The 24,370-nt window shown below is 36.6% G+C and overlaps 2 protein-coding genes across 3 annotated transcripts in view; one reads left to right on the top strand and one right to left on the bottom strand.

The window, feature by feature from the left end:
* Positions 1 to 24,370, bottom strand: part of LOC124644732 (high affinity cAMP-specific and IBMX-insensitive 3',5'-cyclic phosphodiesterase 8A-like) — a 109,417-nt gene that overhangs the window by 83,122 nt on the left and 1,925 nt on the right. For both annotated transcript variants that reach the window (XM_047184229.1, XM_047184228.1), the window contains exon 2: positions 11,407 to 11,458. In XM_047184229.1, coding sequence (XP_047040185.1) covers positions 11,407 to 11,458 — 52 coding nt within the window. The remainder of the gene's footprint in view (positions 1 to 11,406; positions 11,459 to 24,370) is intronic.
* On the top strand, positions 637 to 4,258 carry LOC124644734 (L-threonine ammonia-lyase-like). Its single transcript, XM_047184231.1, has 9 exons — positions 637 to 654; positions 742 to 855; positions 1,293 to 1,363; positions 1,742 to 2,029; positions 2,577 to 2,739; positions 2,813 to 2,968; positions 3,129 to 3,265; positions 3,373 to 3,598; positions 4,097 to 4,258. Exons 1-9 carry the CDS (start codon positions 637 to 639, stop codon positions 4,256 to 4,258), a joined length of 1,335 nt encoding a protein of 444 aa, XP_047040187.1.

Below are 24,370 nucleotides of genomic sequence, written 5' to 3'. Positions count from 1 at the left end.
ATTCTTGACAAAATAGAGTTTTTTCAGAGATGTTGTGACATTGGTGATTATCAAAGACACTTTGCATTGACACTTTGGTCATCTTTGCCTCCAAGAAGTTTTTTACTATGAATGTTTTTATGATAGAAATTAAACTCAATGTTCAATTTTGGGTCGCAAACGTCGTTGTTGCATTATTTTCATATTAGGTTTTCTTAAAAAAACAATAAACAACCGCTGCTGCAGTACAGTACAGCAGTTAATTTTGGCAAGAAGTAGTATACTCGTACATACCTATACAAAAAAAACCTCCTTTACAAGAACCTCGTAGACTAACAAGATACAAACAAAAAATAAAGTTAAAGTTGAGTATTTAAACCTTCTTTTCAATGATGGATGATTGAGTTTCCATATCTGACAGCACTATACTTTATGGCTGTCAAGCCGTATTTTTTCCGACTGAAAATCTTAACCCGTCAAGCGTAATGTCGGATTTCGATGTGCTTTTCAAAATTTAATAATTTCTATAGCCATTTCCACAAAAATGACAAACTTTTAGAATCAAAAATGTATACATTAAAAAAATGAGTCATAACACCCAAAATACTAATTAACTAATAGCCTCCACGTTAACAGTTTTATACCATCTTCAGCGCCATGACAAATCCAAAGGACGTTAGTATTTTACAGTTTATTTTGCATTCCAATTGCAAAAATTTACATCCAGATTTTGAGGTGATTATTTTTAAACCTGTCACTTAGGATCCCGAATACGACGAGTGGTGTGATCCAGATAATCCACGTATCATCAAATATGACGATATATTAGCTGCGTCACGTCGTATTGAAGGCCAGATTGTTAAAACACCATGTATGGTAAGTATTTTTAACTGACTTCCAGTGTGGCCAAAAGTAGATTCTCAATGCGCCGCCTCTGTTTTACATTCACCGCGAATACCTAAGATGCTTAAACCGCCTTGGACATTACAGCCAAATAAAAAAGCTTTTGTTTAATTGCCTTATTAGTTTGTAAGTGATCGATAGATCTTATAAACTTTTTTGAAATACTTCTCATGGCTGGCTTGCACCCCGATGGTTAGCAGCATAGATACACAACTAGTAGTTGTTTGTAATGTTTGTGAAAAGGTATTTAATTATTTACTCGTAGATAAAAGTAATCATACCGGTTAAATTGAATAATAAGAATAGTAATTTTGTTGACTGAAGAAATTTAAGTATACACACTGATTTAGATTTGCCTGTATTGACTATTTTTGGCATACATTTTAACAATTTCTCAATTTTTCATACAGAGAGCTCATATGTCGAAAAGACTGGGAATGGAATTATATCTGAAAGAGGAATTCCTTCAGGCCACGGGATGGTAATATATTTTAATGATTTATAATATTCCTATGGTTTCATAAATTATATACTGAGACTCCTTTGAGTCTATGCGGATGGGCACCGTCAACAGCAAAGTATCTGGCATAGAAAGTCGTTCTGGTTGCCTGCAAAAATAGAGGTATTCCCCTTGTAATCAAATCCCAAATAATAAAAAAATATCAAAATAATAAAAATAAGACCAGGAGCTCAATCTGTACTCGAGAATTCTCTGCAGACTTGTGAGGACTTTTTTGGATTTGTATTTACTGCACTTATAAGTTTTTGGATTTCTATTTATCAAAATACTGTCTCAGTTGAGAATTCTACCCTGGCATCATTCAAGTGTATGAAGATATTTCATATGTCTGTGTTATAGTTTTAAAGAACGCGGAGTGAGAAACACGTTATTATTACTAAACGAAGAACAAAAAAAATATGGTGTAGCTGCAGCCAGCACCGGTAACCATGCTGGGGCTCTCGCATATCACTCCGCTCAGATGGGCATACCTAGCATGGTCGTCATGCCTATACATGCCCCGATCACCAAAATAAATAAGGCTGAAAGATCTGGAGGAAAGATAGTTTTACATGGCGCTAGTATGGCAGAGGCTAAACATTATGCCATGACAATGGCGAAGGAGAAGAAAATGATGTATATTAACGGGTAAGTCACTTTTCCTGAACTATTTCTTTCAGTACATCTACGTAAAAAAAAAGGTATAGCATATAAGACCGAGTAATTTATAAACGCACAGATGACGCTGCCAGATCCAGCTCTCGAAGCTTGATATTTTGCGAAAACGCTCATTGTATGATTGTGCAGTACGGAGATATTTATGCAGGTTAGCGAGAGTGCGGGCGAAACCGTGGGGAACTGCTTTTTCTTGTCTATCAGATACCTTACATTATAGTTCGGCCATTCAGAGAATGCGTTCCTGACACGTCGCGATTGAACTGACGACGTAACTACATTCATTGATTATTGATATAATAATGTTGTTTTAATGCTCCTCAATTGTTAAAACGGTAAACAACCAGCAAAAATATTTTTATCGTAACTGCAACGCCATTGCAAAGTTACGTCGTCAGTTCAATCGCGACGTGTCAGGAACGCATTCTCTGAATGGCCGAACTATAATTCTGAGGAATATATTTTTATATGGTGACTTCATATTGTAGGTACTCGACTTTGACACCGTATTATTTTGCAGCTACGATCATCCAAATGTCATAGAAGGTCAGGGTACCATTGGTATAGAGGTGATAGAACAGGTGCCTAACGTGGATGCCATTCTAGTACCATGCGGAGGAGGAAGTCTGCTAGCTGGAACAGCCATCGCCATAAAACATCTAAAGCCCGACTGCGAAGTTTATGTAAGTTTCACTTTAATGTGCAAAGTACTTTTAGTCGCCTAATCCCTTATTCATCGGACACCTCTCATTGCAGGGTGTGGTAACAGATAAAACATACAGTATGGTAGAGGCTCTTAAGAAGAATGAACGCGTCACTATTCCACTGGAACCATCGATAGCCGATGGACTAGCAGTGAACAAAGTTGGTGCCAACACGTTCCACAACATGAGAGGGTTTGTCGACAAAATGGTAATTAGCTCAAACTTCGCAATATAGCTTGTACATCAGTAGATTATATGTTTTATTTATGCGCGGGAAGTAGTTCTCTTGACGAGTGGGTGAAACCCCGGAGGTAAGCTGGTGTTCCATATTTTAACCGATCCTAGCGAATAATCTTAATTCCTTTTAGGTTGTAGTAAGGGAGGACTGGGTGGCTCGAGCTATTATGCATGTGATCGAAGAAGAAAAGGTCGTTATAGAGGGAGCCGCAGCCGTGGGTATTGCAGCTATTATGGCCGGCTTGTTCCCACACTTAAAAGGCAAAACGTAAGTGTTATTTTATCGATAGCAAATGACAATCGCTAAAAAAACTACACTCAACCTCTCAAAGCTTTCATGTTCACCACACCGACTAATGAAACTCAAAATTACAGAGTGGTGGCAGTCTGCTCTGGGGGTAACATTGATGCAACAACTCTTACGCGTGCGCTGGAACGAGGTATGGCAGCGGAGGGGCGACTAGTGAAGTTCAAGGTGACGGTGTCGGACCGACCCGGAGGCCTAGCCGAATTGTGCAGTATGCTTGCAAGCCTCGGCGTCACCATGCGGGACTGTGTGCCTGAACGAGCCTGGGTCAAAGGAGATGTTTTCAGTGTTCAAGTAAGTACAAGTTTAATAAACTCGCTCTTTCCGGACGGTTACCCGAACTGTGGGGCATAAACCAGAATATTTTAATTTCGTATCTAGAACCCAACTTCATAAGAAGAGATCGTGGCTAAGTCCGATCTATCGGAAGTTTAAACAACGGTCCGTGTATGGGTGACCATCTTATCATGAAGAGTTATTTTCTGTTTTGGAAGACACGATAAACTTTAGGGTCCCGGCTGTCAATTGAACATCTTTGGCAGTTGTTACGGGTAATTAGAAGGCAGAAAGTCTGACAATCAGTCTTACCAAGGGGTACCGGGTTGCACAGGTAACTGGTTCGAGGGGGCAGACAGGTAGTCGCTCTATATAATCAGCTGCATCCGATTAGACTGGAAGCCTATACCAACACAGTTGGGAAAAGTATAGGCAGATGATGATGATGAATCTGACTTCATTATGATGGCAAGAGAAAGCAGTTCTTGCTAACAGAATTTAACTCCTATTTTGCAGTTGAAAGTGATTGTTGAAACCAGAGGTTGGGATCATACAAAAGAACTGGTAGAGGCAATCAAAAAACACTACAAAGAATACTTCTTCCAAGAAATGGAGAGGTCCGATGCATCAGGGGGCGCTGGACGCGGACCTTGCCACAACTCAGCATGCATGCAGTAATAATTAGCCGTAAATCAATTTACTATTAAGTGTCATACCATAGCAATATTACGCTTATGATTTCACAGAAGGTTTGTTTTATTTATTTTCGTACCAACAATTAGATCGTAAAAACATGAGCGCAGTGTTATTTCTTCAATGAGCGAATAATGGTTGCCAGTTTCATGCGCGTTTACAAATATACTAATTTAGGTTTTCTTTTATTCAAGAAATACGATTTGACAACTTTTATAAAAATACTGTTATTTTTCATCAAACTTAAAAATGTCTGATTGTTTTTTTTTTTCCGTAAAATACTAGTAATTAAAAGCCACGCGCTAAACAGCATATTAATACTCGTAGTATAATTACTGCTACTGATAGTACAAAATTTGACAATAAAATAATTGCTTTATTACCTAACTAACTTCCGCCAGCGGCTTCGCCCGCGTGGTGTGTTGATAAAAAGTAGCCTATGTGTTAATCCAGGGTATCACCTATCTACATACCAAATTTCAATCAAATCGGTCCAGCCGTTTTTGCGTGATTGAATAACAAACATACATCCATACATTCTCACAAACTTTCACAATTATAATATAAGTAGGATTAGTTCACGAATACACGGTCAAGATTTAATCAATCGCTACCATTTTATATTGGTATCTGTACACGGCGCTATCTCGTCAAATCGTAACAAGTGTAACAACTCATAGACTTAGTAAAGCAAGGCTGATGGGTATCGATAAATGTTATTGATAACGATTAAGATAAGATTTTGAATTTTAAGATTCCATGTGAATGTTTATACATTTTGGGTTCCGTATTATGTCATGTCAACGTTTTTCTGCATACGGGTCGACGGAATATGTCTTCTTCCATACTGTTCATTATCACTTCTCTATCTGTAGTACACAAGTAACGTTCATTCCACCCTTATCATCTTCTATGTAGATAATCATTAGTTCATCTATCGCACTTTCATGCTGAAAATCTTCCTAACATTCAATCATGCGCATTTGACGAGTTTTCCGTTTTCTATAGTGAGTCGTGATGGCAACATAGGCTCGTCAAAGTACGACATATTGTTTTAAATTATTTCCCACTTATGAATAAGTAAATACCTAGTAAATACAGTTTATTTTATTTCAAGGGAGACACTTTTGCAATTGTCGATATAACTTAAAATAAACTGATTTGAATACCTTGTATCATCGATAGAGACACGATAAACAGATTAGCTGGTTATTAATATTTCTTCCGGTGGTATGAGTTATCTTGGTTTTATGTTAGCCACCTTACCAACCAGTATGAACCTAAGTGGTTGACCTTATAAGGTAAGTAAAAGATAAAACTATAATTTATAGGACGAGGTCATACTCCGAGCAATAAGCGATTAGTTAGTAAATATAGCGGATTTTACAAAGTAAGTAGGTACGTCGCCTCAAATGGTTTTAAATACTAGGTCACAGCGGCGACCGTTTACGGCGAACGAAGGTGTGATCTATGGAGCGAGTAATTAAACTCTATTGACTATATCATACTTTATTTAGACTTAATACACAATAGAAAATAACTTAATTGTGTACCTTTATCCTATCAACGTGAGAACAGCTTGTCAGGGCTGTAAGTTAGTTTTTAATCGATGGTTTCTTGAAATAATAATGTTATGCCATTTGACGCTTCTGTCCACACGGACAGCTCTGGTGATAAACTAAAAAAATACTGCACGAATTTTCATGCGGTTTTCTTTAACAATATCTAATTTGTTACAATGGCTTCACACGTAGGTACCCGCTGATCGCCAGTACCTTAACAGTTTCAAGAAGGATTTTCCTACGGTTTTCTGCAGTTTCCTAGAAACTTGCAGACTTTTGTGCCAATATGCACAATTCATGTCCATATTTGCTTCATGAAAATTCAAATGCAAATAAATACGTACAGCACAGTAACAGAAAATGTGAATCAAAATAAATTAAATATTTCTGCATAAATAACGAACGTAAATATTTAAATGAAGTTTTCAGTGATTGCCTTTCCATTCAATATAGTTAATTTAAGTAATTCCAAATAGATACGTTTCGAAAAAAAAACTTTATTGAATAGCCAAAACGTACATAAATGTTTTTTTTGTAACTGCTATATTTTATTTCTATATGCTATATTTAGCTACATTTTATGAATTCAATTGACTTTATGCTGCCTCTTCGACATCTCATATGTTCGAGGCATGTTATAATTATGCATTATGCATAATATATGAACGTGATTCAGAAATATGCATCTTCCATCAATAAAACTATAAGGCTGATAGATTCAAATGTAGGTACGGTTCAAATCATGCGGAAGGTGTAGAGAATTATTTGTAAAACTAGCTTCCGCCAGCGGCTTCGCCCGCGTGGTCTGTTGATAAAAAGTAGCCTATGTGTTAATCCAGGGTATCACCTATCTACATACCGAATTTCAATCAAATCGGTCCAGCCGTTTTTGCGTGATTGAATAACAAACATACATCCATATATTCTCACAAACTTTCACATTTATAAGTAAGATGTAAAATTTCTATCCGGAGCCAAGTACAAATATAGAGATATGCATGGATTTCAGCGGAGGAGAGGAAATTCATACACACGTAGGGATTCCGGGATTCCAACTGAAAAATGCAGTATCTGAGAAAAATTCATCCTGGAATGCTTGGGTGCCGAGAAGTATGTTGCACACCGTCTTGCACCCCTCTCACCCCCCTGGTATGACCCCTCGTTTGAATGCCTTATTTGAGTTTCCATTTAAGATGTAACGCTACAAGATTATGTGAATAGTGTAGATTCAATCGCATGAAAAGTTAAATGTGATCTGACCAGTCATACAGAAATGTTCAGCTCTTTGAGGTATCACTGACACGATAAACATCTTCATCCTCATCTTTTCTAGCCCTACCGTCTTCTAGACCATGTGCTTTCCCAGTCATCCACATTCTAACTCAGAATCTCCCTTGCAATAGATCAATTACACTTGTAAAAACAACTAGATACAACTGGTTAAGATGTGCAAATCAATTTAATACGTATGTAATTACTTTCGTTGTTATTTATACCATGCTCTCGAGCTACTAATGAGTAGGTACCACAAGCCACGACCTTCTAAGAGCAGTTCACAGATAAGCGATTGTTGAGAGCCAATTAATGCTCGTGGTGAGTACAGTTTAGCCTATTTATGTTGCGATTATCTATAGTTGCAGCAAATAAAAATATTGATAAAATAAGAAACCTGTGTGACTGACTGATCAACAAAAATATTCCTAAACGAAGCAGTCGGATGAAAAATAGAAGTCGATTGATGACATTGGAAGCTCACAGTTCGCAACGTGCTCTAGACTATCTCCAAGTCTGGTGAGGTATGTAGCAACGTATGTATCTATGTAATTAGAGAAATAGTTGATAATGGTTTTCTTGAAGTAAGCAGCGACTCAGTTAACAAGAAACCTACAAGTCGCACGGTTCTAATATTTACAGCCGCATTAGGGCTGACTTTTGAAATCGTAGAATTAATAGAGTAATGTGCACTTATTCTAAGTAATTGTTGGCGTAAAGGCTTATCAAATGCAGCGTTGAAATTGACACCGGAGATTTGTCTGTTTCGGAGTGTTTGGATGAACATGCTGTTACAGCTTTTAGTCGAGGAGCCTCAAAAGCATGTTAAGCTGAACAAAGGGACGCATCGATAGGTCAGTGCGGTAGCTGTAAGTCCATGGATCGGTGAACATGTTTGGAACACATAGGAACGCCCTGCGAGCTCCAGATGGCACGAACGCTGTACAGCCCTCAATCCGGAATTTAATCCCTCCCCATCGTACACGGAGAGTGTCGAAACAGAGTGCATCTACAAACACGTCTATGTATGCAGGCCCTTTACCTTTGAAATTGTGCACTATGTTCGAAATTCTGGAGAGTACACCAGAGAATTGACATGGAGGATACTTTTTATCCCGGTGCGAGAAGAGAACCCTAAGGTGAAACAGTCGGCGGAAACTTGTTGTAAATAAATTGGCAAAGCTAATACTTCTACTAATCTGGGTAACGTTTACTGACGATACTGTGTGTGTGTGCTTCTACTATAAGTACGAATTACCCAAGAATTCTGCATGCATCGCCATCCACTTAATGCATCTCAGCGTACGGCTATTAATTCCGCACTGTGTCCATACTACAACATGATACGATTCGATATGAACCCTACTTGCCCCGCCAGCCACGATAACAAGTCATAAATAAATAGGTGATAGTTTAAACATCAACTGGACAGGGGAACTTGATATCTGTTAACTATGTATAGGTGTTATATACAATGACTACCGGAAAACATCCTGCTCAATGTATTATTAATTTTATAGTTTCTAGACGTCATAAGTCATATTAATACGTGAGGCGAAGTGAACAATGCATACGCTTCTTGCTCTTCGGAAAGCAACTTCAACGAATGAACTAAGATACTAGGAACATAGTTTTGCTGTTGCAGTGCAACTAATAAAGCTGATTGAGTAGTGGAAGTTACAAGACGGTGAACTTGTTAAGGTAGGATTCCACCTGTGTGCGGCACTTCGGCGCACAAGAATGTTTCTTCTGGTCGATTTGGTCTTGCAAACTTTGCGTGCGAACATTTCTAAAGTGCCCGCAAAATTACGAACTTTGTGTGCGAACACATGTTTTGTGCCGTACAAAATTTTGCTTGCGAACAAATGTGAGCGAACAATCATGGCGGAATCTCGTCATTATGCCGTGTGAAGGAATCTTTATACATAACGATGATACATAGGATAAGTGTTTTATAAGACGTCACGATTTGCCCTGTTAGGAAACTAGAACCATTTATCTAAATGCAATGCATTCAAGAATATTTATAGTTTGGAATACCATTATTTCACGTTCATTTAACGGCCCGTGATACACTGATAGCGATAGGAAATATGATGATAAATGTTCGCGTTCCTGTTTTACACACGTGGGTAATTTAGTAGTGTTTCAACTTAACTATTATAGTACCTGAGCAATGGGGCTAGATGGGTTTTTATTAAACGTTAAATACTCGTTTCAAAAAATGATGTAGGTACCCACTTGAAAACTATACAGGTATGTTCTACAGAATCACCAGTACGGACACATTTCTTTCAAATCCATCCAGCCATCTCTCTGCGTTAAGTCATCCCTAGCGACCATTAACGTAAACAATTTTGCATGTAATTAAAAAACTACCAGGAAACCGAAACCGAGCTACGTCACTCGCACATAATTAGTTTTGTACAATTATTTTGTACAGTTGGTAAACTAACCGCTATCGACGTGAACCGCGATTGTAATGCATGCACGGGACAACCGTTTTCCGACGGTAAAATTTAGTTTGTCCTTCAGCACCCATAACATTCTTTTTGTAATTATTTTTGCACCAGGTACAGAGTCAAAAACTATGTTGACAATCAGGGTATTCAAATAAATGGACGCAATCAAAATGACAATAATATTGGTACTGAGTTTCCTTATTATTGTCAACAATTTAGTCCCTCAAAGTTCGAGATATTTTCAATTAATTTGTACATTTCAAATGTCATACAGATATGTTCAGTCAAACCGCCCTATTCTTTTTACGCGTAAAAGAGAGAGTCCGTCTCACAGTTAATGTCTTCTTTTTTTAAATCAATGAAACCAAAAAAATATTCCACAGTACCTATTATAAGAGTCAACAACTATTAACAAATTGTTTTTCTCTCGCAGCACATCTGCGCGATCTGACAATTATAGCTATACAATGATCAATAAATAAATTGTTCGGTCAATCGAATTGAACCGCGCTTCGTGACCTATTACAACGATATTTCATTTAGTATTATGACGCAAGGCTCACTTCAGTTGAATGCACTTACGATCCTCCTGAAAATAAGAGAAATTAATAAACTTAATAGTTCAATGGAACTCAAAGGTGCTGATGTTTGCACCCTGATCTCCATAACTGAATTCAATAAGGGAGGATCGTATCTTTCAAATTCATTTTATGTCAATAAGAAAAGTAACGCTGTCAATTTCGTTTTGGACCTTAATGACTCTTGATTATCTCAACGATGTTTTTAAAACTTAAGATGATTATGAGCAAGATAATTTAATGAGCTGACTCCTTGAGCTATTTATATTTCAATTCAAAGCTGAGTATTGGAGTTGAACTACCGTTTTATATGGGAATCATTCTTAAAATAGTTAAATTCGATATGGATGGAAGATCCTTCCAGTTGTTTTTCATTCGCCTTCATTCCAAGGTGATGGGGCTCATACCTACGCTGTCGGAGTAATGGAGCGTTCTACACAGAGGCTTAATTTGACGATAGATTGAATGCCAAGAAGCAAGTTCAGAGAACTTTTTATCGCGTGACTGAAAAACTGATAAGGCAAAGCTAAGCCGACGGAATACGGAAATTGACAATAGTGGCTACAATTATATTATAGTATTTATATAAATATTTTGCTGTCGAAGCTGACTGTCCCGAGTTGACCGGAGATTCGATTGCATACTAACCCCTGCAGGACTTAAATGTCCCTAAATAATATTGCCGGATCATATTCAAACATTATAAGAATTTGTTATGGCACAGTGTTAACAACGATTAACGCAAGCGCCATGAATAGGCAGGCCATTAAGCCATACTGGTTGATGTTCTGTAGTGAAAGCGAAGAGGGAGCGCCGCGGAACTTTGAAAATCGCAACATCATAAATAAGATATTATGAAAATTCTACGAGAGACTCAGAAACTGTGTTCATTGACATATTTTGCGTCATACTTTTTAGTCGACAATAATAGTCATAAGTTCACGCAGAGGACTGTGTCAAAAGCTAAAACAGTTCAAGCCATACCGTTGCATGTTTGATGAGCTCACGAGCTTTTTCGTTTTAAATTACAACTGTTTTATACAAATCCCAAAAATGATTCGTTGAATAGCAATGTTTTAATCGTATGCATTTTCGCCGAATGCAATATTTTTTATATGATGTGGGGTTTGGCTAATAGCTGTCGCATTCATAGCTATGATTTTTGACTGTCCAGGTTGCGAAGAATGATATGAGATGAAGTTTTTGGGCTTTAGATTTATTTATTAACTCCGAATGATGGTTACATAATTAGTACTTACTGGTTTCTTCCTCAGCATCGTCTGAGAGGTCTGAAGATTTATCTTCGATTTTCTGCAAAAAAGGAAAATAGTATATTTCATGTATCTTTTTAATTACTTATCGTGATCTAGTAAGGACTCATGTCCAATATTGAAATGTAGGTACCTTAGCAACATATGAAATCAGAACTAATTCATTGTGATCTATCCGACTGGTAATATGAATAGTCAAACTATACATAAGTTTCGATTATTGTAAGCCCCAAAACAGGCAATAAGTATGTACAATATAATAGTTTAGAATAAATTAGCATTTAATGAGAATCTCCTTTGTTTATTATTATATCGCTACGTTATGGCTACAAACCTTGAATCGGTTAAGACTTGAGGATGTTTTAAACAAAACGCTTAGCTATGGTTAAATATTTATAAATACAAATAAAAGTGCCAAAAGCGAATGTAGTTACTAAGATAAATTTTACAAAAATAATATTATCAATGAAATCATGACAATAATTTTCCTTTATTTATCTAGGACTTTATTTTATAGCTTACGCTCTTTATATAATGTAATTCTTTCTTATTGTGACATAGAACATATCCTATAAGTATTTAAAGGAAAATATGTCATTCAAACTGTTTCTACCACTACCCATGCACACTAAAAAGCTCGCGAAAATATAATATAACGACTGCCGCATATGCACTTTTATCTCCAGGTACAGTCAGTCAGTTCGCAAATTATATCTAGTGGGAAATACATCAACCACGCGACTTCAGAATGTCTGCAATGTGGATGCGGTTAAAGCGCCTTTACCCGCTAGTATCTCCTTTTTTTTTTCATTTTTATCGGTTAGAATTCCGCGGCGACTATGAGTGCTGTCAAGGGTTCTAGAGTCGGGAAAAGAGAAAAGTTAAAATCATACTTAAAGCACTATTGAAAATAATTAAAATATTTGTTGTAGGTGTTACAATATTTGCTTGACTGACAAATTGATTCTGAAAGTCCAGTCGCCCGATTTGAAGACTTAAAGTGAAACTACCTACTAAAATCCCAGTATTATATTCATATAATAACATAGTGAATATTGAATAAACGCTAAATAGTGCTTATAAAAAGAAAATATTAATTTTCATCAGAGGCTTCTTTACTTCATCGGCCTACCCGTGTCCCCGAAATATAAATATTAGGTGTTAGCTTAACTCTGACTACACGTGTCAAATTTTTATCTTGATTATTATTTTAGGATGCCTTACGTGGTCGCATTGTTGTGGATAATACATGCACTGTACTGTGACTAGACAGTATCTGATAAACGTGGAGACATACAGTCTCATAGTTGCGATAAGAGAACAACGCCGCTTTTGTCACGGTGATGCAGACGCACTGATAAATTATTTTAAATGGATGAATAGAAAATCCCTCTTAAATGATTATCCCTCTTAGCTCAGTCGAAAAGGAATTGTTGCACAAAAGGTTATTTAGATTTAGAACATAATAGCCAAGCACAAACATGCAGCCGATTCAACTACATTTTCATTTCCCCATCAATTGTTGTAGGGTGTTTTTCAGAAAACTTGAGCCTAGCAAAATGGGCCTGTCCCACACATTCAAACATTTTTATTTTGATTTTTTTATATGGCACGTGTGAAAGTGAGTTTTTGATTAATTTAGGTATATATTTTAATGTACAATTAAATCGATATGTAGCATAAAAAGTGGATAGTTATTTTTATATTTAAAATAAACCTGAAGAGGACGTATAAATATCGTGTGTCCCATGGCGCTCTTGGAGATTTCAAATACATCTAACTTCAAAAATATTCGTTTTTAGGTATGTTTAAGTTTTTGAACTTAGTCTCTGTATTTCTAAAAACGTATTTTTAATTTTTATGCCATAAATTTATTGTTATTTTAAGAAATATCATTATTTTAATGTTGTCCTACAAAAATCATTGTTCCGGAAAATCCGGTTTCGTCACGGTGAATTTGATATCGTACTGAAGACAAAATCTACTAATTTGTGTTTTTTCTACCTTCTTGGCAACTTTATGATCGTATTAGGATTCCGCCATTGCCGTTTTAAAGTCAGTTAAGGCGAAAACTGTGACGACAATGTTGGTGTCATCGGCGCGCAAAATTTTTGGTCCGGATAGTGGCAGTATTTAAAAGGTTAATATATTGTTTTTTTAACTCTATAACACTGTATATAACATAAACAACTCATCATTATTAGATTAGTAAGGCTAAAAACAAGGTAGTTTAAATAAATATTAGTTATTTTCAATTTTAAAAGTCTCGTGAGATGAAAAAGTCACCTCCTGTGCGTCACGTTACATACTACCGGAACAAAATCGTAACGATCTTGAATTGTAAAGCTTAGTGTACAATTAAATAATTTATGGGAGCGTCCTGTCCGTGCGTGTGGTAGGTATCAAACGAAAAGGCTTACATTTAATCGGTTTTGTTTATATATGTGTGTGTAAAGGTTTATATCTAAAAAAATTGTGAGTTAATACTTTATTCTTTGTAATTGTGTTTTGAAAACGGCAGTGTGGACATTGCTCAAATTATTCTTATCCATCACGAAATTTTCATAATAGTCACTGTCCCATATTCTGGATGTTACAAAAATGGTTTTAAAATATATATTTTTCATTTTATAGCGTTTATTTTGGCATCATAGTATTTTGTTAGTATCTAAAATTTCTCACTAGGCTTGATTTTGGAAATTGTAGCGGGTATCATTAGTAATAACAACTTTTCTAGTGAGATGTGTCCAAGAAGTGACGAAAGTGAAATTATTTAGCTGATTATTTAATAATCTTATAGAATTATGCTATCGTTTTGTTTGTTTTTAAAAGATTTTAAGTATATCTTTATGCTACCATAAGTTGATTTCGTTTTAATACTTGTTTGTTTTATTTTTAATTAATTATATTTTGTGACGTTCAGGAATACTATGCATCATACGCTGACAGAAAAACTTTAATATTTCTTAAAATAATCTTATAATTTTAATTTAAAATGCAGATTTAGCTAGTTAACAATATATTCTTTAATATTAGAGTAAATGTAATAGAATTCACGAAATAAAAAAAAAATCCTGTGCGTCACAGGGTATTCTTTTCTGAAAAACACCCTGTAACATACCTATTGTCAGTCAAAGCTGTAGAATACCTATTGTCAGTCAAAGCTTCGCAAAGCTACGCTTAGATTAATGTGTCTCGTACTACAAAATTTTCAAAATCATAATATGCGAAATGCTGGGCAGATCCATGTATGTCCCAACGTTTAAATGTCACCGCAAGCGGACTTTCTAGAGGACCCAAAAGCAATGTCGGTACACAGATGAAAGTTTACCAATTTGCTGGCCTACGAGAGATATTAATAAATAACGAGAAATTGATATTAAATTTAAAGCCAAGGCGGCCAAGAGTTCTCAATACTCAATACTTTATTTGCTTTCCATGTGTATTCTTAGGTGGTAGTCTTACATATATATAGTTCACATGGACCCTGTCGGGCACAGCAAAATAAGTGGGATAGGAGAGAGGAAGCTCTTATCGGCTATGTTACTTATTATTGTTAACTAAGACTAAAGTAGTTATATAGGCAAATAAGTTACATATTTTTATTTTAAAGGTTGTTTTTTTTTATTTTAATTTTTATTTTTATTTAAACACTTAATCTACACTGCAAACTTGGAAGCTGTGTGTGTGCGCGTATATGTGTGTGTGTGTGTGTGTGTGTATGTGTGTGTGACTGTTTATGTCTTTATATTTTTATCATTTAGGTATTCGTTAACGGAATAGTAGCATTTACTTATAAGAAATTGTCTAAGTTTTTAGGGTTCCGTAGCCAAAATGGCAAAAACGGAACCCTTATAGTTTCGTCATGTCCGTCTGTCCGTCTGTCCGTCTGTCCGTCTGTCACAGCCGATTTACTCGGAAACTATAAGTACTACAGTGATGAAATTTGATGGGAATATGTGTTGTATGAACCGCTACAAAAATATGACACTAAATAGTAAAAAAAAGAATTGGGGGTGGGGCCCCCCATACATGTAACTGAGGGATGAAATTTTTTTTTTCGATGTACATACCCGTGTGGGGTATCAATGGAAAGGTCTTTTAAAATGATATAAAGTTTTCTAAAAAACATTTTTCTTAAAGTGAACGGTTTTTGAGATATCAGCTCTCAAAGTCGTAAAAAGTATGTCCCCCCCCCTCTATTTTTATAACTACGGGGTATAAAATTCTAAAAAAAATAGAGGTGATGCATGCTAATTAACTCTTTCAACGATTTTTGGTTTGATCAAAGTATCTCTTATAGTTTTTGAGATAGGTTGATTTAACTGTAATTTACGGAACCCTTCGTGCACGAGTCCGACTCGCACTTGGCCGGTTTTTATTTTAAAAATATGGGCGATTCTCTGTAAGCTCGTTCAGCTCCATACAATTTCTGTCCTGGCAATTTTTTTTTAAATTTGACAAAAAACCTAGTCCTATGCCAAAGAAAATTAACTATTCATTTAGTTAGACAAGGAGGCCCACTGAATTTGTACCTATTTTCCGAGTTATTAGCGATTTTCCAAAAAATCATGACAGGGGACTGTTTGAGGCATCAGGGGACTGTTTTGAATGTGAACAGAAACCCACATTTTATGACTTTTCTATGATCAAAAGCCATATATTTTGGGGTTTTATTACCGCAAGCATGACACGACATAGATCTAGATACGTCGCAACATAGATATTCCAGCAACTCCTGGTGATTGTTGTAAGTTAATATGTTAGCAGTATGAAGAGCGCTGAGCTTCATGTCTATGTGGCTGTGAACTATACAAAGACGTGTTTCGCCATTTTGAGCGTTTGGTTTGATAACCCATTTCTTTCAACTGCTTACCAATGACGTCGCCGGCCAAAAAGTCGTGGTAGACCTCGTGGGTAAAGAACCAACTTGTCAATTATGAGGGCGCGGCTTCGATTCCAGGTCAGGCAAGTACCAATGCAACTTTTCTGTATGTACTTTCACCAGACTGTGTTTCGGATGGCACGTTAGACTGTAGGTCTCGGCTGTTATTTAACATCCTTGACAGTCGTTACGGGTAGTCAGACGCCAGTAAGTCTAACACCAGTCGAACTAAGGGGTACAGGGTTAGGGCACGCCACCATAGCGGGGACCTCTTTGAGGAGTGGCTCGGGAGGAGTCACGGCGCCCTCATTTACCGCATGACGCAGGTCCTCACCGGACACGGTTGTTTTGGGAAGTATCGAATCGGTCGTGAGGTGGCGCCCGGGTGTCACCACTATGCGGACAGTTTCGAGGACACGGTGGACCTCACAGTCCAGGAGTGCCCTGCATGGGAAGGACACCGCCGGATCCTCGTCGAGGGCGTCCGGCCCTGGTTCAGGCCATGGTCCGGGGCGAGAGGAATGGGATGCCGTCGCCTCCTTCTGCGAAGCAGTCATGCTCGAGAAGTAGGCGGCGGAACGACAGAGTTCGCATCTCTCATCCCGGCTGGACCAGGTAGTCACCACGGGCGCCGGGTTGCGCGAGACGACTCCCGGCCACCGTAGGCGTGGGTCTGTGGGCGATGAGTTCGGATGGTTCATCGTTCCTGCGTCTTTTTAGACAACAGACCCGTGTTGGTGGCGTGCGTAGTTCCACGCGCTCCTCAAGTTGATGTCAGCAACCCTAGCTAGGCCCAGCAGGGCATAGGGCCGCTGGGGCTGCGGGGCTGTACGAAAGAGTTACCACGGCCCTGGTACATTAAAGGCCTACGACGGAACACGACGGATTTTTAGTCAGTAAAAGTCTGACACTCCCTCACCGCTTCTGACCCGCAGCGGGAGGGGTCATTTGATGATTTTTAGCGTCGTTAAAAAAAGTCGGTTGCACGGGTAACTGAGTTGTGGAGGTCAGATAGGGCAGTCGCTCCTGCCGCACTGCTTCTCTCTTTTTTTGTAGTAATTCCTCTCGGGATAGCTTCTTCTTTTTAGGGGCCATATCACGTGCGTTCGATCAGCCTGTGTAATATATTTCAAGTTCATAAAGGAAAAAAATAATGCGATGCAATGATAGTTTGATTCTTAAATTATTAAAAGAGACTAGCGAATACATTTACACAAACAATTCATGAAAACTATTAAACCAATACGCAGAATACACAGTCCCCTGTTTTGTTAAACAGTCCCCTGTTGCGTTTTTTGGCAAAGGACTGTTGCCAGAGGACTGTGTATTTCAGTTAGATTTCACAATATTTATGAAACCGATGTCTTATAGTTTTTTAAGAACCTACCGATCAATTAAGGCACAAATAATGTAACAATTAACTATAAATAGAGATAATTTAAGTAATTAAATTACATACAATTATTTACCAGAGGCCTGTGTGAGGTAGCGGCCCAAACGCTTGTTCACCTCACAAATGACGCTCTAATATTAAACAGAATGGCGTATCGTTACCGCATTTGATTAGTTTGCCAACTTCACAACAATTGCATTTCGTTGCACTAATAAAACGATTGTAAAATATTATAGTTTTTTTTAAATATTGATTTAAATTTTTGGCAGGGGACTGTATTAAAATTCTCAGGACAAAGTTTACAGGAGTTTATTAAAATGAATAAAGTTGTAATGAGTGCTTGTTTTACGAAAATAATATAATTTCATTATTTTTGTTTGTGATATTAACTGCCAAGTGAATGTAGTTTCATCAAGTTTTTCGGAAATCGCATTTCTAGGTGTAAATGCAGTGAAAGGGACAGCCAGGGGACTGTATTTTTCGAGCTTTTAAAACGTATAGAAAAAAAATTAAAGTAATTATGTTTATAAAAACAAAGGGCCCGTGAAGCTTCAGGGTTAAAGTTTCATAAAATGTGATTTTTTAAATAAGAATTAAACTATTTATTGAAAAAATCGGTCCGGACAGCCGATTACGAGCTTACAGAGAATCGCCCATATATTAATTTTATCTTCTCTTTTTATTTGTGCGGGTAGTTTATTGTACAATTTAATAGACATAACGTAGGGACTTGTCGAGTGCATTTTTAATCTTGACTTGGGTATATTTAGTTTAGCGCGGGGTCTGAGTTGATAGCGTGATTGGTTGTCGTCTCGTTGAGTGTACAGCTCTTGGTGTTTACGGACAAATTTGCATGATTCTAGTATGTAGATACAGGGGAGAGTTAAGATGGTCATCGCAATAATCGATTACTTATACAAAACTTCGATGAAATAAATAAATTGCTATTAAATAGTAAAAATGCGAAACTATTATACATTTACGGTTATTAACAGAACTGAACGTGACGGGGTTTGTAAATAAGGACACTTTCCATGAAGTGGTTAAATATTGACGCGAGTTGAACCGCGTAAAATAAATGCTATTTAATATTTTTGTAGCATAGATACTATTAATTATATTGTAGGGGATTATTTTGCAATACTGTGGATTATCGTGTTCTGATTTTATTATTCCAGGTATTGTCAGTTTTAATCAGTTTATTTCAATTATGTGGTATTTAACATTTATCAGCTTTTGATCCCCGCAAAATCTGATTTACTTTTAACGTAGTTGTGGGTTATTAAAGAGTAACTTGTTGGTAACCACATTAGTATTTTCTTCATTCACGCATTAACGTAAATTCGATACGCAATTCATATTGTTACTGCGATGTTTGTAATGCAGGAAAGTATTGAAAGTAACTAAATTGAAATGTAATATTTTACTTAATCGATTCTCAGAGACTTCTAGCATCGATAACCAGCCAGGGTTAAAATCGAACCTCTTGTCTTCGCACTGTCCGATTTGATTAGATGCTTTCAGTAGTCAGTGATGTATGATATGGCAAACCAGTGAAGCGAGTGTCACAGGACGTATACGATGGTGCAGGGCATCGTAGCATGCATTCAGCATTTCAGATCACCGACCTCTATTCCAGATTGCGTATGTGACAATTATTGCGGTCCTAATACCGCTGAGGCACGTACGGCCCATCACCAGAAGGTGCTATTTGATTAACGAGTTCTTTAAGGCTGTGTTCAAATCAAACTGACTGTCGGTCGCCGTTTGTAGGCTTACTGTGAGCCTCAGTGTAAACGTGAAAATAAAATCATAATCGGCGGCCGAATGTCCGTGTCTAATAGTTTGCATAGCGTAATAACGTATCGTCGGTTAGATGTAAACGGAAAAGTGAAAATACTAAAATACTTTCGGCGTCTGATAGTAATTTCACACACAGCCTAAGTTTCATTGTTTCTTCACAGAAGAGGAAATAAATAGGAATTGTTTTGGGCTTGCCAAACTAACTGAACTTATTAATATTGACTTCGGATTATAACCAGAGGCCTGCATGCACGAACATGGATCTTTTAACACTGCGTTGACCCATATGACAAGTCTTGTGCAACAATAGAACGGAAATGCAGTGAGCTGCACATAAGATTGAAGCTAGCAGGAGACAGCCTAAGGATGCACACCCATTGTAGACTCGCGAGACGGAAATAGGCGTCTCCGCGACAAGTTGCCGTTGATAAATTTCATTATCATACGTTCTATTTCTCACAGCCGTTCCAATTGAAATAGTTTTAAGCTTGATCGTTCTACATTGTGGTTGCAGTCGTAAGGATTTTTAAATAAATGTTTCTCACATTTTTTCAGAGGAAGAGGGGCTTTGCAAAGTAAACCTACACTGGAGCCTGTTACAAACCTGACCTGGTTAGAATCCAATATCTAAAATGCCTTCCAAATAAATGAGTTACTGCTGGGCAGTACCTGGTTATATCAAGCAGAAAGCATTTACACTCCATTATAACAAAGACGATGTTTTCACGAAGATACATTTTTCCAGAGTCAGGACCTCAGAGATCAGGATAAGTTGAAGTTAACAAGTCAAGAGTTTTGGTTCTAATTGCTAGTCTTAGTAAAGAGATAAGTAGTTGAAACTTCAGCAACTTGAGCAATTATAACTTATTTGCAATGCAAGCAGAATTTAGAACTGCAATGTCTGAACCATAGTAAGTTCACCACCAGTCTTTGGAATAAGCGTTAATTACCCTTGCGTTTGTCTTGGAATCGAACCTGCACACTCGTACTTGAGAGACTGGCGTTCTAGCAACTAAGCCGCCATAACTTTTTATTTCATTTCCTTTACCATATTCCTCAGCAACTGATATGGATAACCTACCGTTAATGTTGTGTTGAGGTAGGTTACTTCTGACATATTTACACACATATTCGCATTTTCTGCGTTCGTTCATGGCAGGGCGCCTAGCATTATGTGAAGACATGTTACACGTGTCTTAATTATCTTTCAAATAAATAACATAAATTAATTTGCTCAAGGCGTTTCTTCGGATATTGTAAATAAGGAACTTATTCATGTTGGCATGTATTGTACTATGTTTTGTGAATGTTGGCCTCACTGTTATGAATAAGAGCTGTCAAGTCCGCAATAAATAAATCAATTAAGAAACGACATAATAAAGTAGTCTCGTTTTAGATCTATACGCCTATTGTTTAATTATATGGCTTATGGTTCGGCTCATGCTGATGGCTGACTGTCATCGTAACGAGAACGAAATATTGATTTTAGATCGATATTGATTTCATTCCTTCAGGGAATTATTTGATTGCATAACTGGGCAAAATTAACACGGTTATGGAAACATCGGGTTTACCAATAACCGAGTCCCGACGCAATTGCAGCCGAAATAAACTGAGCGTCAGTGTTACATTATTGAATGTTAAGCTTCAGATGTTTCAATGTAGGTTCGGAATTTCGGACCCAGTTACCGTGTTGAGATGTTTTTCAATTATGTTGTGTATTATAAGAATATTCATATCTTTTGCGTCTATACATCTTACTGTTAAAAGTTCATTTATTGAACTAATTAAGTTTTAAAACAATAATGGTTAATTATTGTAATAGGTATAATAGTATATGTAGTAAAGTCATTAATACACATGCTGGTCCAAGCATAAACTTGTTACTCAAAATGTACTTAAATAAATAAAACATGGTTTGATTGATTTGTGTTAAAAATTAAATTATAAATTTAAAAAACCCCCGACCCAAAAAAAGTACGCAATTAAACCCGATAAAAAGCAAAAAATAACTTTAAACACTACGTAAGTACCAACTAAAGCATGTCAGACTAAACAAAATTTTGTCGTGTCGAGGGACCGCTCTAATTTATTAGCCTAACGTTAGAAGTAATTATATACTACTTATAACTTTGTATATAATTGTGTTTAGATACGTGTTTTTTTATACGAGTGTTGTAATTAGGTAGGTATCATTTGATTTATGTAAGTATTTTTAAAGGTAAAAAGCGGTCCCCCGACACGTCAAAATTTTGTTTAGTCTGACATGCTTTAGTTGGTACTTACGTAGTGTTTAAAGTTATTTTTTGCTTTTTATAGGGTTTAATTGCGTACTTTTTTTGGGTCGGGGGTTTTTTTAAATTTATAATTTAATTTTATTTCATGCTTTTTGAAGGAGCTCCTTAATTTTTCTATCCTTCATTTGATTTCTTTTATTTTAAGATGGGGTCGCTATATGCGATCACGGCCAAAGGAAGCTGTTTAACAATCCTCATGACATACTGGCTCTTAAAGAATTGCACAGATTAAGAATCAATAAAGATTCACTTTTGGTCATTTTAGATTTTCAGCAAAAATATAAATCGGTTTATCCGTTTCATTCCGGCATTCCTGGGTTTCATCCGTCACATCCCATTTCCAGCATCAGGTTCTCGTCAATTAGAATCATGAAGAGAACTAGTCAAGACAAATTCAACGAGCCCAAACTCGATGCGTTTACTAAAAGGCAGTTCAGGGTTACGTCTCCTATCTTCGTGCCCTAACAGCAGACCAGCTCAGTGGTTCCAGAAGATATTAGTGTTTCAAATTTCAGATCCCACATATGCTTGTAAGTAAACTGAGCGTGTAACATTCCTATCACACCTATCAAACGAGCTGATGACCTTGAAGACCTGAACCGATTTCCACCAAACATAGCTAAGAACACTCCCGAATGCCATTCCTTTCAAACAAAAAAAACCGCATTACAATCGGATCATCCGTTTGGGAGCTACGATGCCACATACACACACACACACACACACACACACACACACACACACAGACACGTCAAACTTATAACACCCCGTCGTTTTTGCGTCGGGGGTTAAAAAAGAATAAAATTAATAAACCTACTGATTTTTAAATCCTGACAATGTTATTTAAATTGACAAAAGAGGTGTCGATCGGCCGAATTGTCTCAATAAACGGCCGTGTGATCCGATACAAAACCGTAGCAATAAGGTTTTCATTCCTGGATTTGAAAACACGCTACGGAACTGTTTATAAAATATTGTTTACTATGTATTGCAATGTTATCGAATAGTTTTGATTGAATGCAGATGATTAGCGTTCGTGCAATTTATTTGGTTTAATAATTATTTAGCTTGAGCCATCGTAAAGACGTAAGTGCTCGTTAATCGTAGATTGGACAACTTCAGAACGGTTACCCGTGGTTTTGACAATGGCGTTAACAGATTACTTCAATGTTCGATATTGAACCTAATTAAAAATTGACGGAATGTATATTACGGACGGATAGAAACCACATTTTTTTCTGCAAATGAAATATAAACTCTCTGAGAACGTCGGCGTCAGTAACTTATGCTCACGCGCATTGAAAACCCCGTCATTTTGTAAAGGCAAACCACATATGACTAGCTTAGGGTAATGTAGATTTGGTTTTGTTATGTGATACAAATAAATTAACCTGCTAGATATTTTCCTCGTTTGACAGGACTATGTATCCATCTATATAATTGGCTTAATCTTGATTTTGTTATTTATAAACGCTAAAGTGTTGTAACATCCAATGTTATAATTAGGGAATGGGTTCTAAGTTTCGGGTCTACCATTTTAAACCAGAATTTGTTGTAGGATCTCATTGCTATCAAGAATAACTCCTTATAGTACCTGTTACGAAATACTAGTAGTCTGATTGACACCTAGTAACAATTTGAATTAAGGTTACATTGATGCAATAAATTAGATGCATTTTTGATAAATTTTACTAAAAACTGAAAAAATCTTAACTTTTATATCATCAAGATTTTTTATAAAAATTAACAAAATATTACTGTTTGACAAATATTTGCCAACATCAAGAAACTAACATTAATTTGAAGTTCTTTGTTTAACTAAACATTTGAATTTCTGATTTATATTTTATGGCTGTTTAGATGAGGGCCTTTGTCAGAATGTCATGTTGTTTTCTCTTCGAAATACGTCAACTTGGGTATTGTCAATACAGATAATGTCCTTGCACTTGGTTCAGGCATTTCTCCTGCCTGCCTTAAATGTAATGAAGAACTTACTACCTATGACAATAACTTAAACCAGTTTGCCAATTTATGATCCTCATTACCTCTACTCATCATGTAGAGATATCCCTATATTAATATTGGAATGCTTACTACATATTTTCAGTAAGCCATTCTTTACTAGGTACCATTTTTTTAAGTATGATGTCCATCAATGCCGATGATAATATTATGTTGAGGAATAAGTATTTTCCTCTATTAAACTGGTCATAGAGGATAGTTGGTGTTTGTAGGTAAGTTTTAACTTAGACACCTATAATGATATTCTGAGGCTTTGGTATTTGCTTTCATTTTTCCAAATTGGCCCTTAGATAGTTATTTTTTCAATTGATTTATGCCATAAAGGTTTTATACTTGGGATGTGGTTATTTTTAATTATATGAACAATGAAAATGATAATAATTTTGTGAGTTTTGTGGCTATTTCTTCATAATTAACAATTGTCAAAGCCGTTGAACTGTTGATTTTAGAATGAGATCTGTATTTAAGTAGAATATTAATAAATAGGTAATTTGAGTTGTTCTTAGCAATATTTTTGCTTGAGGAATTCAACTCGTGGTCGGCAATACAATT

This window comes from Helicoverpa zea, chromosome 31 (genome assembly GCF_022581195.2).
Source record: "Helicoverpa zea isolate HzStark_Cry1AcR chromosome 31, ilHelZeax1.1, whole genome shotgun sequence".
NCBI lineage: Eukaryota > Metazoa > Arthropoda > Insecta > Lepidoptera > Noctuidae > Helicoverpa > Helicoverpa zea.
Note: the sequence above shows the minus strand (reverse complement) of the source record. Positions and strands in the feature narration are given on the sequence as shown.